This window comes from Alternaria incomplexa (assembly GCF_024043165.1).
Source record: "Alternaria incomplexa strain BMP 0042 chromosome Unknown scaffold_2, whole genome shotgun sequence".
NCBI classification, from domain to species: Eukaryota; Fungi; Ascomycota; class Dothideomycetes; order Pleosporales; family Pleosporaceae; genus Alternaria; species Alternaria incomplexa.
The window spans coordinates 1,148,220-1,165,260 of NW_026249851.1; the positions used below are offsets into that span (position 1 = coordinate 1,148,220).

General features: G+C 53.2%; 7 protein-coding genes across 7 annotated transcripts; 4 read left to right on the forward strand and 3 right to left on the reverse strand.

Moving 5' to 3' along the window:
• Positions 1-298: 298 nt before the first annotated feature.
• J4E90_001883 (uncharacterized protein) lies at positions 299-955 on the forward strand (the record flags this gene model as incomplete). Its single annotated transcript, XM_051431467.1, has 1 exon — positions 299-955. The coding sequence occupies one exon, from the start codon at positions 299-301 to the stop codon at positions 953-955; it is 657 nt and encodes a 218-aa protein (XP_051294601.1).
• A 1,203-nt stretch (positions 956-2,158) lies between these two features.
• J4E90_001884 (uncharacterized protein) lies at positions 2,159-4,485 on the reverse strand (the record flags this gene model as incomplete). Its single annotated transcript, XM_051431468.1, has 2 exons — positions 2,159-3,958; positions 4,027-4,485. The coding sequence occupies 2 exons, from the start codon at positions 4,483-4,485 to the stop codon at positions 2,159-2,161; spliced, it is 2,259 nt and encodes a 752-aa protein (XP_051294602.1).
• Positions 4,486-4,881: 396 nt separating this feature from the next.
• J4E90_001885 (uncharacterized protein) lies at positions 4,882-6,168 on the forward strand (the record flags this gene model as incomplete). Its single annotated transcript, XM_051431469.1, has 1 exon — positions 4,882-6,168. The coding sequence occupies one exon, from the start codon at positions 4,882-4,884 to the stop codon at positions 6,166-6,168; it is 1,287 nt and encodes a 428-aa protein (XP_051294603.1).
• A 171-nt stretch (positions 6,169-6,339) lies between these two features.
• J4E90_001886 (uncharacterized protein) lies at positions 6,340-10,227 on the reverse strand (the record flags this gene model as incomplete). Its single annotated transcript, XM_051431470.1, has 3 exons — positions 6,340-8,917; positions 8,966-9,074; positions 9,123-10,227. The coding sequence occupies 3 exons, from the start codon at positions 10,225-10,227 to the stop codon at positions 6,340-6,342; spliced, it is 3,792 nt and encodes a 1,263-aa protein (XP_051294604.1).
• Positions 10,228-11,253: 1,026 nt separating this feature from the next.
• Positions 11,254-12,348, reverse strand: J4E90_001887 (uncharacterized protein; the record flags this gene model as incomplete). The annotated part of the gene is made up of 1 exon (XM_051431471.1): positions 11,254-12,348. The coding sequence occupies one exon, from the start codon at positions 12,346-12,348 to the stop codon at positions 11,254-11,256; it is 1,095 nt and encodes a 364-aa protein (XP_051294605.1).
• Positions 12,349-12,878: 530 nt separating this feature from the next.
• J4E90_001888 (uncharacterized protein) lies at positions 12,879-14,042 on the forward strand (the record flags this gene model as incomplete). Its single annotated transcript, XM_051431472.1, has 1 exon — positions 12,879-14,042. One exon carries the CDS (start codon positions 12,879-12,881, stop codon positions 14,040-14,042), a length of 1,164 nt encoding a protein of 387 aa, XP_051294606.1.
• Positions 14,043-14,924: 882 nt separating this feature from the next.
• On the forward strand, positions 14,925-15,851 carry J4E90_001889 (uncharacterized protein; the record flags this gene model as incomplete). Its single annotated transcript, XM_051431473.1, has 1 exon — positions 14,925-15,851. The coding sequence occupies one exon, from the start codon at positions 14,925-14,927 to the stop codon at positions 15,849-15,851; it is 927 nt and encodes a 308-aa protein (XP_051294607.1).
• Between the last annotated feature and the right edge of the window lie 1,190 nt (positions 15,852-17,041).

Genomic DNA, 17,041 nt, shown 5'->3' on the forward strand with positions numbered 1-17,041 from the left:
TTTAATATAGGACTGTCGGGTGTTTAGTACCAACATGTTGGTGGTGCAGAGTGAAGATCGTGTACGGCAAGTCAGGTAAACGAGCGATGCCTTAAATCACAAATCTATTCGACGCTATTCTGAACAGTGTCTTCCTGGCGTCATCATCATGTCGATGCTCGAAGATATCAGCTACTCGCGCGAGGCGAGCATCGCCGCGGTCCGCGATTACTACCACTTTCTTACTCGCATGTATATGGAAGAAAGCGTCGTTGTTGAGCCACCCAAAGGAGGCTAGCCCTCTGTCACTTCCGACTCCATGCGAGATGTCAACAAGACGGACGAAGTAATAGCCCTCCTCAAGCATCTTCCGTATATCCTTGGTCCCGGAAGCAGCTTCGAGAACCCCCAAGGAGCCCCAAAATGTGTGTTTTCCGACTGGCACGGGGACTCGGAAGAGCTAGCTCAAGGTGTCTGCACCGGCGAAACGCTGAAGGTCTGTTCAGAAGGCGCCAGCATCTCTGACGAAGTACCGGCCCACGTAGTCGGTTTAACGACTGGCGGAAGAGACAACCCGAACTTCCTGCTCGATACCGATCTGGGCGTCATCTACTGGATCGAATGCCCCAATGAAGTCATGAGCAGTTCTTCGCGCGACATGATCGAAGATGATCCATACGATTACGCGCGGGAAAACGAGGCAGAATGGCGGGCCGAATCAGGATGCTGGGCTATTGCTGATTTCTTCGGCATGCTCAAAGATCAATTCCAACAGCTCACTTTCGTTCCCATCGGTCCGAAGTCAGTCATCGCTAGCGATGCGGCGCTGGGGCATAAAGGCGAGGGTCTTGTGGCTATGGTACAAGAGATCTATCGTGAGCATGATTGGCCGGATATGGTGCGCTATCGAAAGACTGAATGTCTCGCTGCGGTGCAAGCAGCTTTAGAGCAGCGCTATCCCGACTGGATCTATTAGAAGTTTCGCAACTACTATCAAGGACAGTAGTGTCTGCCATGCACCTCTGAGCGGGAGCGTCTAGCGTTTTTAGTAGATAGCAAACATTAAGAACGATACATTTTAGGCTACTAAGGTAAAGTAAAAGCGACGGCAAGCAGTGACGAACAACTAACCCTGGAAGAATATCATTCTTTCATTTAGCCGGGTCGAGGTATGTGTGGCACAGCTGCCCTTGGTCATGGCGTGAACCCCCTATTGATCATTATAGTATTTAGCCATTGATACTATACCGAAGGTGTACGTCTCAAAGTGCTGCGCGGTCACATAACTTCACGGATAACCTCGCTTTAGCATACCAACCCTCAGCAATACTTTACTTGAAATGGCTCTCGCCACGGGCACCCCTCCACTCAAAGTTGCTGTTACAGCGCCCGCAGTCCAGCTGACGCTCATGCCCATCGCGGAGCCAACGACTACCCGAGATCCTTGGTATTGCGCGACCGAAAGCATCGCGCAATATTTCGATATACCGAAGCCCACTGGAGTCCTCCTTGATGAGCTCCTTGACTACGGAGATAAGCTAATCGAGGACTGCACACTCACTATCACGCCTTCGGCCACGGTTGTACCCACGTGTCCGTTTCCCGAATCGAAAAGTTGGTGCGCTTTCACGACGGCTGCGCCTCCAGAAGTTCTTCCGGCCTACTCTTCCTATGCTAGTGTAGCATCTTCCTGGTGGGCTGCGCATAGCTCGCGAGCCGTCGAAGTCGTTCAAAGCTGCCCCAATACTTGGATCAGTGAAATGCGCGAGGCCTTGTACGGCGAAGTCTGGCTGAACAACACTATTGCGTTCGCGGGATGCTACGCCGAGGCGCGTGAGATCGATGAAACTCCGACGACTGCGCAATCAAGAGGCGGCTCTGTGCAAACGACTTCTATCGCGTCGATTGCTACCCCGACCCAAGCTCCAGCGACAGCCAAGACTGGGTTACCAAACAGTGCGAGTGGCAGAGTGGAGAGCGCGAAGATAATAGCAGTTGTGGGCGCGGGGATAGCTGCAGCTGCCATTAATTGTGTGTTGTAATCAGGCTGGCTGATGGGGGCTCATTGAGCGAAAGCTATTCTCTTTGTATATGCGTATGTGCTCCAACATCCTAGGAAGCCGAGCGGCACTCTTCCCTTCCCGCTAGAACGCAGTGCTAGATAAATTGTATAACTCCGTCAGGAAGCATGAGCAAGCCAACTATCCAACTTGCCCCAGTCTATGAACTCTAGTGATGAATCGTCCATGATGTAGTCGGTAGCCAAAAAATCATGCGCACCGTCCAAATCCATGCTGTCGAAAAATGTGCCGTCCGCATGGTTGGAGAAGGTGAAAGAATGAGTGCTGTCAAACACAGTGTCTTGCGTCGGTCCGAACGATGCCTGAAAAGAAGCCTGAGTTGATTCCATCAACGCATTCGAGTTATCAGCTAATGCTTCGCCATCGATGCGGTATATGTCAGCCCGGGTTTGATCAGTAGATGCAGCGGCATGACCGCCGTTTGCAGTGCGTTTCTGGCGTCGCAACCTGGCGCTATCGCGTTGGTGTCGTAGACGTGCTATGAACCCAGGTGGCGAATGAGAACGGCCATCTTTCGAGCGCATCAGTGCCTCATGATCGTCATAGGCCTTCAAGCATAGGTTGCCAACAGCTGCATGAATAGGCCTTCTCATGTCCTCGAGCATCTCCGGATTATTGTCGTACGTTTCCCCGATGAGTCGCCAAGCTCGATCAGTGTCGATCAGGTTGGGATGAGCGCGAAGAGTATCTAGCAGATGAATTAAGGCGTGCCACTGCCGAAAGTAGGACGCGCTCCACGCAAAGCGCTTGATGACGGGGTCGGTCTGCAACATGATCTGTTGTTCAAGAAGCTTGAGACAGACTTCCCAGATCTTCTTGCGCTCTTCGAGGGGTGTTTTCTCGAATGTGCCCCAGTTCCGTGGATGATGTATCAGAAAGCGGGCTACATTGAGACCATACCGGGCCACCACCATTGCAACAAGATGCAAGGGCTGAGACGGGTCACAGTAGCGAAGATGTTTCGTTTCGATAGTATCCTCGAGCTCCTGAATCAAGCTTTCACGGGCGTTTTTGCTCTTTGCCGAATGGTCAAGGTTCATCTGGCTGGGGTCCATGCCTTCTTGCCGCAGGGCTGCAATGCGTGGCGCGGCGAACTTTCCCATCTCACATCTCGTGACAATGAAGATGACATCCGTAAGTCCATTGGAGTCTGAGGGTAGCTCAGACATGCCAGGATGCAGCTGATCGTCGTTGACGTTGGTAGGCCAATCAGCTCGCTCAGGGCCAATATCAGGATCTCGGTATTTCGCGAGACCACACAACTCCGCAGCTCGAGAATCATGAGCTTTCAATTGGAACCAGATACGTCGGCGTATCTCGGTATCAAATGGAGATATTCCTAGATATTTACCATCGCGCTCCAGACCCATGCTTTGAGCGATGCGAACAGCTACGCCGGTAAGCGTCCAGGTTGCGCGTGGCGCATAGATCTCACGTATTGTAATAAGATGTATCACCAATGCCTGTAGAACAACAAGATTGGAAGTCTCCATCACTCTTGCTCTAGACAATGCCGCTTCAGTCCCCGAGATGTACTGAGAAAGTAGTTGGTCGCGCGACTTGGCAAAACGTTGCTCACACTCCTCTTGGCTCAATGACATGATAGCGGAGCCATATATAGCAAACATGAGAGCTTCGAGCGGTCGCGGTATGAGCCCAAGACTTTTGGCAGCTTTTTCAATCATAGGCCGTAGACTAGGTACATGCACCACCTTAGTCAACGGATCCACGTTACTGACAAAGATCTCCCAAAGCTGAATAAGGCGCTCGAGCGGTGGATGACGAGGCTTGCCGCTGCGATGGGAGGATCTGATAACAGCGAAACCGGAGTTACCCGTCGTGGGCTCCTCCTCGCTGATATCGCTTGAGTCTTCTAAATCGTTGTCAGGGTCGAGAGACTAAACACTGGTTAGCGTCGGCGCGATGATAAGTCCCGTAATAGCCATGGCATAGGTCCCCCACTCACCTCTTCGACTACCCTATTCCAAAGACTGTTCTCCACAAACCGGGAGGGTGCCTGACCACGAACAGTCGAAGTCTGAAGGCCATACGGAGACGAGCCAGACTCAAGAGACGAAGGCGTCTGCAATTGAATGACATGCTGCTCTTGTTGATCGGGCACGCCATGCATCAAGGGCTGCGACTTCGGCCTACTATCAGTCTGATTTGGAAGGTTCCCGGGGTCGATGCCCTTTTCCTGAAGGAGAGCCTCATACTGTTTCAACCGATCAGTTAGTACCTTGACTTTGACGCGCTTGTTCCTCTGTTTCGGCGGTTGAACGGGGTTGAAGATGCATTCGACGTTGCCCTTGACGCAACCAGCACACGGCCTCTGCCTGTCGCACTTGACCTTCCGTTCAGCGCATCGGATGCAGGAGAAAGTGGGTCTTTTGTGAGCGCTCATAGAAGGCGTTGTGGTTGCCATTGTGGAAATCAGCTGCGCTGAATAAAGGGGACGGCAGGTGTCGCTATTGTCTCGTTACATGCCATTGAGGTAAGAATAAGATGCGAAAGAAGATGACAAGAGTTTAGGAAGTGGCGATGCGGGATGATGGTAGATGCTTGACACCTCATCGGGAATAGTGCGCAGTCCATTACCCCCGAGCCGTTGCCCGAATGCTCGAGACCCGAAGCACCCAACCCCGAAACCTCAGCACGTGCTTCAATGCGCCCGATCCCGCGCCTTCAACTGTAACGATTGCTTTGGTCTTATCCTATATATAACGATGATCAATCTCGCAACCATGACAAGATATCAAACATCGAACTTGTTCGGACAGCCCCCAAATTTGAGCTTAACTAAACAACCCCATTCTCTATCATGAACATCTTGATCGTCGGCTCAGGCATCGCTGGCCCAGCTCTAGCATACTGGCTCTCCTTCAATCCCAAGCACACCATCACCATCCTAGAGAAATCCGCCTCCCTCCAACCCCACGGCCAGAATGTCGACATCCAAGGCAGCGCGGTGACCTGCATCAAAAAGATGGGCCTAATGCCACAAGTCCAGCAATTCAACACCAAAGAACTCGGCACGCGGTTCATCGACTCGCAAGGAACCCCCTTCGCCCCCTTCCCCATCAAAGAAGGCGGTTCAGCAAGCCCAACATCAGAATACGAGATCCTACGCGGCGACCTTGCAAAACTACTACACCAAGCAACAAGTTCCCAATCCAACGTAACATACCTATTCAACACCACAACCAAGCAAATCCTCCAAAACGACTCTTCATGCGTCAAAGTCCTACTTAGCGACGGCACAACACACACCTACGACCTACTCATCGCAGCAGACGGCCAATGGTCCAAAACACGCAGTCTGGTTTTCCCAGCCCAAGACGTATCCATCGAACACAAAGGCATGTACGCCGCATACTTCACCATACCACGCCTCCCTTCCGACGCACCCTGGTGGGATATTTTCGTCGCAAAAGGATCACGTACCGTTGCCACGCGTCCAGACCCCCACGGTACAACCCGCGCGATGTTTACCTTCATGCCGTCAACCCCCGTCCAGACCCTCGCTTGGGAGAAGGCGAGTAGAGCTGGAAGGAAGGCTCAGGATGAACTTGTTCGCGAGGAATTTGCAGATGCAGGGTGGGTTAGCAAGAGACTTCTTGATGCCATGCCCGGGGCGCCAGACTTCTACTACCACGCTATCAATCAGGTCAAGATGAAGCGGTGGAGTCGCAATCGTGTGATTTGTCTGGGTGATGCGGCGTTTTGTCCTAGTCCGTGTACGGGCATGGGGACGTCGCTTGCGGTGCTGGGCGCGTATGTTTTGGCGGGCGAGCTGAGCTGTGTTGACGACCCTGCTTCTTCTATGACTTTCGACGGTCTTACCAGAGCGCTTACCAGCTACGAGCACAGGTTTCGACCTTTCGTGGTACAGAGTCAGGTCATGTCGCCTTTTGTACCGGGGTTCATGCATCCAGGTTCGGCTTGGAAAAGGACGGTCTTGCACGGCTTCGTGAGGCTGGTGTCGATGGTTCTGAGGTGGGAGTGGGTTGGTCCGTGGCTTGGAGATACGGAGAGTAGGGATGATGGCTTCAAGCTACCCGAGTATGCGGCTTTTGAAAGGGTGGAGGAGAAAGCAGTGGGAGTGTGATGGGATCAGGCTTCTAGTGTACAAGTATGGGTATCTCAGTTATTAGAACCTTTAATGTAAAACTATCTGATTGAATGGAAAGAAATAATGTGGGTGATTGACCAGTACTGAAAGACGACAATGACCCATAACGCCACGCTACATGCAACATGATGCAAAGCAGTGATGTTTCTATGCACCAACCACCCTAGGCGGCTCATTACCCAGTAGCAAAGCGTCAGTCTTCTGCCTTACAGCTGCCCAGTCGGTGAGATCGCTATCGACCCTTGTCTCATCGGAGCCATCTGCGGAAGGACGATCCGCAACATCCAATCCACCCTTCGTATCTACAGGTCCCAAGTTGTTAGCCTCGGTGATAGGGCTAGCAAGCTCAGGATCAGACTTGTTCTTTGCGTCATCACCTAGATGTGCTGCACCAAGCGAATCTGTGTCATGTTCCTTCAACGTAGCATCATCAGTCGTCCGATATCTTGGAGGAAGCTGCAGCTCTTCTCTTTCAAGGTGTTCGCCATGCTCCAAAGTGGTGGTTGGAGCGGTGCTCATCCGGTGCATTCCTCCACCTCTTGCGTTACCGTCAACGCTTCTTCGAGCTTTTCCAGGGTCCATTACTTTGGATTGGTCTTCTGGAAGGACTCTGCCGGGCTTGTCGTTGGGTGCATGGGTGTTTGGCCTTCCTTTGGACTGCGATCGCCTGGAATCCTTCTTGGCGACCTCAGTAGACTTGCGTCCAACTCGTTGGCCTTCTTTATGATCCCCTCGACCGGTGAGAGAGCCCACAATTCCGTTCCTGTGTTGTTTCTTCTCGTCGGCGATCGTTCTTTGTAGAGCCTTCCATCGAATGACCACGTTCTCTTCTACGGATTCCTTCTTCTCGGAAGGTCGCTTAGCTCCATTTTGAGCTTCCTTGATAGCCGTGATGTGAGCTTTTGACTCCAACATCGTCAGCTCCTTCTGCCCCTCAGCAATGCGTGCACGACGGAGGTAGTTCGTAGGCTGGTACCGCTTCATGTATTCCGCATCAAGCCCCTTCATCGTATACGCCAAAGGGCCAAGAAGAGCTGCGATGTCTTTGAGCACGAAGCCGCCAATACCGAAGCCTACGCCTCGGACTGCACCTATAACACCGTTCTGTTTGGCGCCATTGTAGGGCTGGGTGACAAGCCCCGAAACGCCATCCTTTACGCCGTAAAGAAACTCATCGCGACCAGCGCGGGTGCCTGAGTGGAAACCAGTGACTCGGGGCGGTCTGCGTACAGTTTCATCTCCATAGAGACGTGGAGCGTTGTGAAAACCTTGAGTAATGGCGAGTGTCAAGTCCATGGGGAATCGAGCGATAGCGTGACCAGTCTTTCTGAACCCAAAAGCAGCTTCGCGGCCGAGCTCCTCAGCCAGCTCTTCGTCCGGTTCCGTGATCTTCGAAATGGAAGATTCGTTGCGATTTGCTTGTGGCCTGGATCCGTCTTGTTCACTCTTGTTGTGCTTCATCTTTTCAGCTCCATTTGCGCCGTCGGCGTTTGCTTTGGCTAGCGTAGCCTTCTTGTGCTCGTGGCGTTCATGGTGCTTGCGCTTCTTTTCCTTAATTTGCTCCCGTTTCCTAATGCTCTTCCCCATCTCGACAGGCATGCCTCCTACACCGGCAGCCGCATCAGAGAATGACGACATCAGGCTGCCCCAGACACCAGTAATTGGCTCGCCTGGGCCACCAAAGTCGTTCCACTCGTAGTGTCGTATGAGTCGCAACTCGCTCCACTTGAGCTTCTTCTTCTCTACCAGGATCTCGGCAGCGAGTGCGGACAGCTTGACCTCGGTATTCTTGATCTTCCATACAGCCGCACGGTTGTCGAGGAAATCGCAACGCATGCTGCCTGCGCCGGTAAGGGGTAATGACCTGTGGAAGGAGCGCACGGCGTTGAGCGCTCCATCGCCTTCCTTCGCAATGCTGTCTGCGATCTTCTTCACGTTCTCTTTGGCTTCTTCAGTCAGACATTGCTTGATGCCCTCCGCTAGTCTTTCTGCGTTGAGTTTCTTGTAGGGTATACAATCGTGCGCTCCAGCCTTTGCCTTACTAACCATCGCACCCCAGAATGGCTGATCGCCAAAGAAGGGTACAATCATTGTCGGTATGGCGCACTTGAGGCCAATAGCGGTTGTACCAGCGCCTCCGTGATGGATAACCGCACTGCACTTGGGAAACAACCAATCGTGCGGTGTGTTCTCAAGCATGAAGACATTTTCCGGGCAATCTGCGTTGGAGCCAAAGCCACCCCAACCCTTCGAAACAAGGGCACGGCAGCCAACGGACTTGACCGCTTCGAAGATCAGACTAGTGAATTGGTCTGGATCATCTACAACAATGGAGCCAAACCCGATGTAGATTGGGGGAGGCCCATCGTCCAGGAATTTCTTCAACTCATCCGGTGGCGTAAATGAGGAAGCAAGATCCAGAAAGACGAAACCGGAAATATCGATCTCTGGGCCCCAATCCTTTGGCTTTGGGATGAGACCGGGTGACCACATGTAGGTATAAGGTACCTTGAGCCGATAGAGTTGGCCTGGCGCCCATATTCTGCTAACTTCCTCAAGATGCAAGACCTGGGTACGGAATCGATTTATAAGGTCGCCGAGACCCTGCCACATCATCATCTCGACGAGCGGATACGACATGAAATTGCTGTAGGTGGCTTCGACGTTACTGGCCTTGATGTTGGCAAGTGGATGAGGAAACTGGCTCGTAGGCGTGTAAGGGAAGCTGTCGAGTGTTAGTACTGACTCGCAAGTCTACATTTCAAGTACTTACGTGAACATCATGTGTAGCGGAATGCCGAGCTTCTCAGCAATATGAGTGGGTGCAAAACTTGGCGGATTGGAAATGATAGCATCTGCAACGAAAGGTGCCTTATCACCCACTACTTGATATTAGTCATGTGTAACACGAATGCATCCGAGGAACTTACTCATTTTCACGTTCGTCTTATCCGTCTCGTCGTCGGTTGCGTTGATGCAAGCACGCCACATGCCCTGGAACATTTCGTACATCTGGCTCCTCCGCCTGCCTATCTCACCCTCCTTGATAGTGTCGATGTTCGGTATTAGCCCAGGATTCTTGACCATGAACGCCATCAGCTCTGCCGGGTTGCCGCCAACAGAGAAAAACTCCAAGCCGGAGTCCTTTTCCACAAAGTCCTTGAAAGCCGGGTGTGTGGCCATGCGAACGCGATGTCCGTAGTCTTCTTTCAGAATCTTGCCTATCCGGATGAAGGGCTGAATATCTCCGCGCGAACCAATGATGATGATAACAATGTTGAGCTTGATTCTTCGTGCAGGATCATGTTCCATCTCGTCATCCTCAGGGCTAATCTTGGTAGCTCCGGCATCGTCGTAACTCGTAGGGCCTTGCTCCTCGTCATTGCCATTCTTCTTGAAAGCTGTTCCCAGAGCCTTTGCGATGTATCCACTGCCAAGGTTCTCCTCGAGTATACTAAGCTTCAGACGTCCGTCCGCCTTGGATACCCTGCCCTTTGTATTGAAATGCTCATTGGCGATCTTGAGACGAGAAAAGGGCCCCGATCGGCGTCCGTGAGGCTGGCGCGTGGCTTGTTTGGTGAGGTCGTCTGCATGGCCGAGGCTCTTGCGAGGGAGTTCTCTCTCATCGTCGGAGGAGTCTGAGGATTCGGATTCGGGGTCGAAAGTGATCGTTGCTGCTCTCTCGGGTGCGGCTGGTCTTGCCTCGCGGGACTTCTGCATCCTTCCTAGCAGAGAGTGTCGCACAGAGGGCTTCGGCCGTTCCGTTGCCCATCTCTGCTGTGTAGGACGCGTCGTCGACGCGAAGTAGTCCTGATCATTCGGGGTAGACTCAGAGGTGTCTCGCGGAGCATCGATGGGCTGGTCTGGCGACGATACGCCTGCTGGTTGAGTCATGTCTGCGGGCGAAGTGTTCTGGACGGGCGTGGGCGTGGTGGGCTCTTGGCCAGGGATATTCGGAAAGGTCGGCTCTTCGATGACCATTCCGATGGGCGAGACGAGACCCTCGCGCTTGGGACTAGGCGTAGGGTTCGCCATAGTGAGTTGTGCGAAGAGCTTTGGCGTCTTGGTGGGTCGGAAGATCTGGGTCAGTGACAGTTCCGCGTTGCCGGTAGTGACGGCGCGATGATGGTGACAGCGCAGAAAGAGCGAAGTCTAAGCCTGAAGGGACGCGCGACACCCGGCTTCACCTGCATGCGCCAACAAAGCTTTTCGTATAGTCGCCTGGATCCGGACAACGGGCGCGCAAAAAGGTGAATATACACACGTGCGAATGGCGTGGGATGGTCGTAGCGGCCGATCCAGGCCACTCGGTGGACAGCAGCACCAGCAGGAACAGGCGGCATGACATCACGTCCAGACATTTGCAGTGTGGATCTAACGGAAGGCGCCAATGCGGGAGTTAACTTGGTTGGGTTAATTCGATGGTCTTGAAATTGTGCCTGGGCGTTCTTGGGCGACTCTTTTTTGCCGAGGTCGCGCGACAAGGATCACATTCCCATGTCTTGAAACATGGCAATCTCCCCCGCCAATGTGCGTGCCGCTCGTACACCACTGGACCCGAGATGCTAACAAGGCACGTAGCATGTGTAGACGTGGCGCCACTGCTGAGATGGTATGGATGTTTCGGCATGTTTTCAAGTGCGATGCATGAAGCCAATACAGCACAGCGATCGTGACCCTATGATGCAGCCCTAAGCGTGTAGCGTCCCGACCTATCCGGGCTGCTCTGCATACTCTCCGAATGCGCTATGGTCGGCCTCTAGCAGCAGCCGGCTGTCGATCCGCAGATGCTTTTGGAAGAGTTCGAGCAGATTTAGCTAGGTCGTTGCCGCTTCTAGTGCATGATGGTGACCGCGTTGTTGTAGGGTCAGATGATGCTTGTGAGAACCGCCGCAGTAGGCCAGCGCATCAAGGTGCATTTTCCGAAGAAGAATGTGGTCATGGCAAGAAAAAAAGTGGATTATTCATGTGGAAGCTTTATTGGAAGACCCCGAGCTTCTAGCTCCATCGCAGTTCGCACCGTGCCCGGGGGAAGAGCCGCAAGCTTCACGATGATGCGCATCATCGCCCGAACCCCAGACTGTACAAGGATGCTTTGACAACATCCTGCGCCCACCCAGCCCAGCCCCGTCCAGCCTGAACCATGTTCAAGATCTTGATGAAGGTGCGGTTCCACTGATCTTGGTCCTCCCAATCATCGGCATAAGGCTCGAAGATGGCCGTTTCGATACTGCCAGGTGTGCCGGGGGTAACTAGGTCCCACTCGCCGTTGTCCTTTTGACGAACATGCATCTTGGGCCCTATAACCAGCGCGCGACCAAGGATGCGAGAATCAGCGACAAAGCGCGTACCTGCGTCAACGACATCTTCGACCTTGCCTACGCCGCCTCCCGCGAGTATGAAGCGCGCACTGGCGGGCACGATGGGTGTATCGATGAAGTATGGACAAAGCAGGTTCACGCGGATGCCTTGAAGGCCACTTGTCACCCTCAAACTCCTGAAAAGACCAAGCACCGCGTGCTTTGCGGCACAATATTGGGGTTGTATGGCAATTGGGCCGAGAGAGGCGATGGAGCCAAGCAGAAGGATATGGCGATCGCGTGGGGAGGTGGTGGAGGGCTTCGAGTTCAAGCTGCAGTCTCTGGAGCCGGGGTTCTTGGGCAGCCAGAAGCAGGCCAGGTGGGTGGTGTATAGCACACCAGTGAGGTTCACGTCCATGATCTTGAAGACGGGTGGGGGTGGTGCAGCCGCATCGAGGTTTGCAGGTTCTTGGAGGACGTCGCGACCTGCTATGCCTGCATTTGCGACGACCGTGTCGATACCCCCGTGCGGGCTCAGCTCGACTGCCTTCTTGAAGAGGTCGACCTGCGACTGCCAGTCCGTCACGTCGCAGTGTACGAAGTGGGCCTTGCCGCCGTTCTTGCTGTCTTTGTTGATGTCACGGCAAAGCGCGTCTCCCTTCTGAACACTGATGTCCCCCACGATGACTGTAGCACCATCGAATACCCATTTCCGCACGAAGCCCGCGCCAAAGCCACTGGCTCCTCCCGTGATGAGTACGACCTTGCCCTTCACCCAAGCCGCATCGTAGGGTACGGTGATGTCGATGGGCGGAGACTGGAGGACATTCGGTTTCTGTGGTTTGTAGTCGTCCATTGCAGTGGTTCTCGCAGTGTGAGGATGATAGAACAAGTACTATGGGGTACTATGAGTGTGAGGCTGGGAATGGCTCTTATATCGTGAGGTACCCGCATGTACGCCCGTGGAGGTGCAGGAGCTCTCACCTGGCGCACTAAGGAGAGCAGCCTCGGCTCGCGAGCGTAAGGTCGCCCATCCACCTAGTCGAGTGGGAGCCCGCGGTCATGATAGGCTGCCCCAGTGTTGAGCTTGTCGCATTATCCATAGTCTGCAACTAAGGGGAGAAATACGACCGAGAAGTGCACACGCGAATGCGAGGTCGATCAGCCGTCAGACATGGTGACTTGAGTGTCCACATACGAGCTGGTGGGGTTGTCAGGCTAGCGCAGTTGTGCCTGAACCCCTGCCGAAATTTCCAGTCGCATGCATCCCCGCCTTGCAAACAAGTCATACAGCAGCAGCTCCTCATCCACCTCCGCTCCTCTGGACCACCTGGGTACTAAAGGTCCGAAAGTATCACGACTAAGCTATTCCCGATCCATCCCACCATGGCGGCCAAGCCTCCCGCTCTCGACGTGTCGGCCACGCACATCGTCGCGACGCTCTTCTACAAGGCCGACACGCCCAACTTCTTCCAGCATGCCGATCTGTCCCCCCGAAGTCCCGGTGACCCAATTCCCTCCGCTTCCCTCGAGTCGCTGAAGGACGGCGCCGTGCCCACCGAGAACCTCGCAGACTACCCCCTCGAACCGCCCACACCTGGGCCCAACGCCCGCGACAATCTCTACGGAAGCTACGTCAGCCAAAGCTGCCTCACCGAGTTCTTCGTCACCCTCACCAGCATTATAACCGGCTTGGAGCAGAACACCATAACGAGCAAGAGGCTGGAGGCAAGCAAGCTCTGTAGGGTAGTCGAAGTCACGTTCCCCTTGCCAAGCGCCTCGCCCGTCGCGCTTGAGACGTTGCGCAGGCATGAAGCCGTGTCGCGCTTCGAGCGCGAGTGGAACGTTGAGTGCGTCTTCCAGGCAGACACCATACATCGGCGCTACAAGAGGCTTGCCGTCTTCGACATGGACAGCACCCTCATACAGCAAGAGGTCATTGACGAGATCGCTTCGCTGATTGGCGTGGAAAAGGAGGTATCCGCCATCACCGCTGCTGCCATGAACGGTGAGCTTGACTTCGAGGCTAGTCTGCGCGCACGATGCAAGCTGCTCAAGGGCGTGCCAAGCAGTGTATTTGAGACACTGAAGCCAAGAATAACATTGAACGAGGGCGTCAAGGATCTTATCACCGCTCTGAAGCGATTGGGCTTCAAGACAGCAGTACTTAGCGGGGGTTTCACTCCCCTAACAGGATGGATGGGACAGCAACTTGGTCTTGACTACGCCTTTGCTAACCACCTGGTCGTTTCCGACGACGGAGCCACACTCACAGGCGAATTGACCGGTGAGATTGTGCACGCCCAGAAGAAACGCCAACACGTCCTAGGAATTGCCGAGAAGGAGAATATACTCCTGGACCAGGTAATATGCGTCGGCGACGGCGCGAACGATCTTCCTATGATGGGCGTAGCCGGTCTGGGCGTTGCCTTCCACGCGAAGCCAAAGGTGCAGATGCAAGCTCCTGCTCGTCTCAACTCAAAGAGCATGCTGGATGTACTGTATCTCTTCGGTATTTCAAAGGAAGAGCAGGAAACACTATTGCAATAGCACAATCACTCGCCGTACAAAAGGTAACCAGCGAATTCTGTCCCGCTCGCATCATGCATAATAATCCTGTTATTACGTGAACCAACTAGCTATCTCGATTTCTCTGTTGCGTTGCTGCGACAAGGCGCATGTGGTCGTCTAATACATGTCCGGGACTCAGGCATACAGCGTGGCGCAGCTTGCCCCTCCGTGTCTGCCTGCCACCCCAGCCACGGCGCCACAATATGCGATGCGATCACAGCCTCGCGGCATTGTCATAATATAGACGGAAGGCATGCACTTAAGCTCGTTCATATATACTTTAGATTATCTGCGCATCTTCTCTGCACATCGCTACCAAGTATCGCGTATCGTACTCGCCTTTCTCCGTTCCGACTCGTCAGTAATCAACAAACGAAAGATGAAGCTACCCGATTTACCGACAGACATATATCGCCTTCTTCTTGATCAGGTGCGCCTCACCAGCGCAAAACACCTTGACTTACGTTAACATTTGTCTAGCTCTCACTATCAGACCAGATCTCGCTCAGTCTTGTTTCGCATACATGTCGCAATCAATGCGAGCCAATTATCTTCCGCACTATCACAGTGGGTGCTTGCAAAGAGCGAGGCTCAACTATGACGGCACGCATCACCAATGGCCTGGGATGGCCTTTTCGTACTATCACCTCGGGCAGACCCAAGAAAAGCGGACCCGGTTCTCCCACAAGCATCGTGAGCAGTCTAAAACGGAACAGTGGTAGGATGGCGAAAACAGTGCGTCACTTGGTCATCCCATCTTATCCCGACCATAGCTACATCCCCCCCGCGACGATTCTACACATCATAGAATGCACACAAAACCTTGCATCATTTAGTTGGAACGCCAACTACGCCATCTCCATGCGTGTTCTCGAGGCGCTGCACCGCGATCATCCTTCAGCTCAGTTAAAAGTCACGAACCACAATCGCAAGGATTTTGCTCTAGATGAAGCTCTCCTGTCATCACCTCAGCTCCACACACTCGACATTACAGTCTGGTGCTTCCATCGGGGAGCAACACGTCTGCAGGACGAAAACAGCGATCTCTCTAAACTCAAGACACTACTCATGCGGGGCCGCAACCTCAAGGTCCTACGGTTGCGTCTCAGTAAACAGCAACACTTTACCATGGCTGCGAGAAGTCAACGTAACAGCTACACGGCTATGGCCGTTGGCGGATCTCATTTCCGATTCCAGGAAACGGATACATTCCCCACGCTCGAAGAGTTGGTCATCTCCAGAGCTGATGACCTTGCGCATGCCTACGAGTTTAGCCCCAAGCACTGCAGCGATTGGGTCTACGCCATGGACTGGAGTGAGATGCGCATCTTAGACGTGGCCTCCACTCATTCTGAACATCTGCTACGAGAGATCGCTGGTCTAGTACCCAAGCTACACACGCTGAGTTTGAACCCGTCCTCTATCGACTCTGCTACTCTCCAAAGTTTCTTGGGAACTGTGCCACTGTTGTCAGATCTGAAGCTGGTTGCTGGAAGCACGTCGAACATGTATATTGGTAGCTTTGACAAAGCAGTCACGAGGGTTTGTGAAGCCATTGGAACTCAACTCCGCTCTCTACAGATCGAATCTGCATCTGGTATGGTCATGCCGTGGCAGAATCAGCGGGTTCAGGAGGTGCTGGAGTTATGTCCGCAGCTGAGGTACTTCGAAAGTGTCATCGAGGGGCTGGTTTCGACCGGTAAATGGGATGGAGATGTTGTTGGCAAGTCGGCTTCGTACAAGCGTGCATTGATGTCATCGACTGGCACTAGGAAATCAGGTATGTAATACATTCCTCCTCTCAAATGGCGGAAGGCGATACATTGCTAACGTATCTGTGTAGATGATCCGTATGCGTCATGCTGTGGCACGGGTTTGAATGTACCGCCTGAATGCGTCCCCCGGTTCACAGCTTTCCCGCCAACATAACGAACGTCTATACTACACGTATCGTTTCTCTCCTACTCAAGACAATTCCTAGTCTCTTCCGAACACTTTGGCCAGACCTTCTTCCAACTCATGCTCACACGTGCATGGCGGTGGTGATATCTGATGCTCTGTGACCCGAGCCGGCTGAGTTTGAGACAGTCCGACGTTTCTGCAACCCTCGCAATACACCCGTACTACGACCTCTTTCGCTTGCATACGATGTTCACAATATTTTAAAGCATCAAGCACGGCGTCTTTGAAGTCATGAATGCACCGGAAAGTAGGCGGCGATGGTTTTCCACGTGACAAGTAGTACCTCACAAGGTCTACGAATCTTGACCTTGAGATGGAATATTTTCAGATTGGGGAAACGCGTTTGCCAGTTAGTGGAGCGTCGAATTGCTTGTAGAGCAGCTCTGTCATGCGTGACATCTTGGCCTGGTGTCATTTGAGTGGACGCAAGAAGAACTCTCCAAGCTGTATCCATATCGAGGTTCTGGTCATTGCGTCGCGATGTATAGAGATTAAAAGTGACTTCAAATCTCCGGATCCACTTATACGCATCAAGTGGCGGGAATCTAGGCAAGGACATCAAGAAGAGAGGAATTGTGGTGACGAATTTGTTGCTTTTGTAGTCTGCCTCTGTCAGTTGTTGATTTAGATGTGCAGAGCCTAGTTGACCAGAACCCCCGTTTCGCTTACAGCTTTCACGGGCGATCGCGGCCAGCTCTGTGTTGCCACAGCGCAAAACTGGTATCAACAAGCTCACCGCTTGGTAACTAGTATTGTGATCGATAGGCCCGGCAAACGTAAGGGCGTGGCCGAGGACTTCTAGTTGAAGTTCAGTAGATAAGTCTGACCATGAATGGAAAGACGCTGTCTCCTGGGGTGCGGTAGCGGTCGCCATTCGTGTGAAGGTCTCGAGGGTTCGCAAGATGAGACAAGTGTTAAGAACTTGGGCGAATGGGTCATTGTTTGTTGATCCTCAGAGCATCTGTTAATCACAAACACCTGTAGATGGTCTGATCGCGAGCCATGTAGCAATAAGG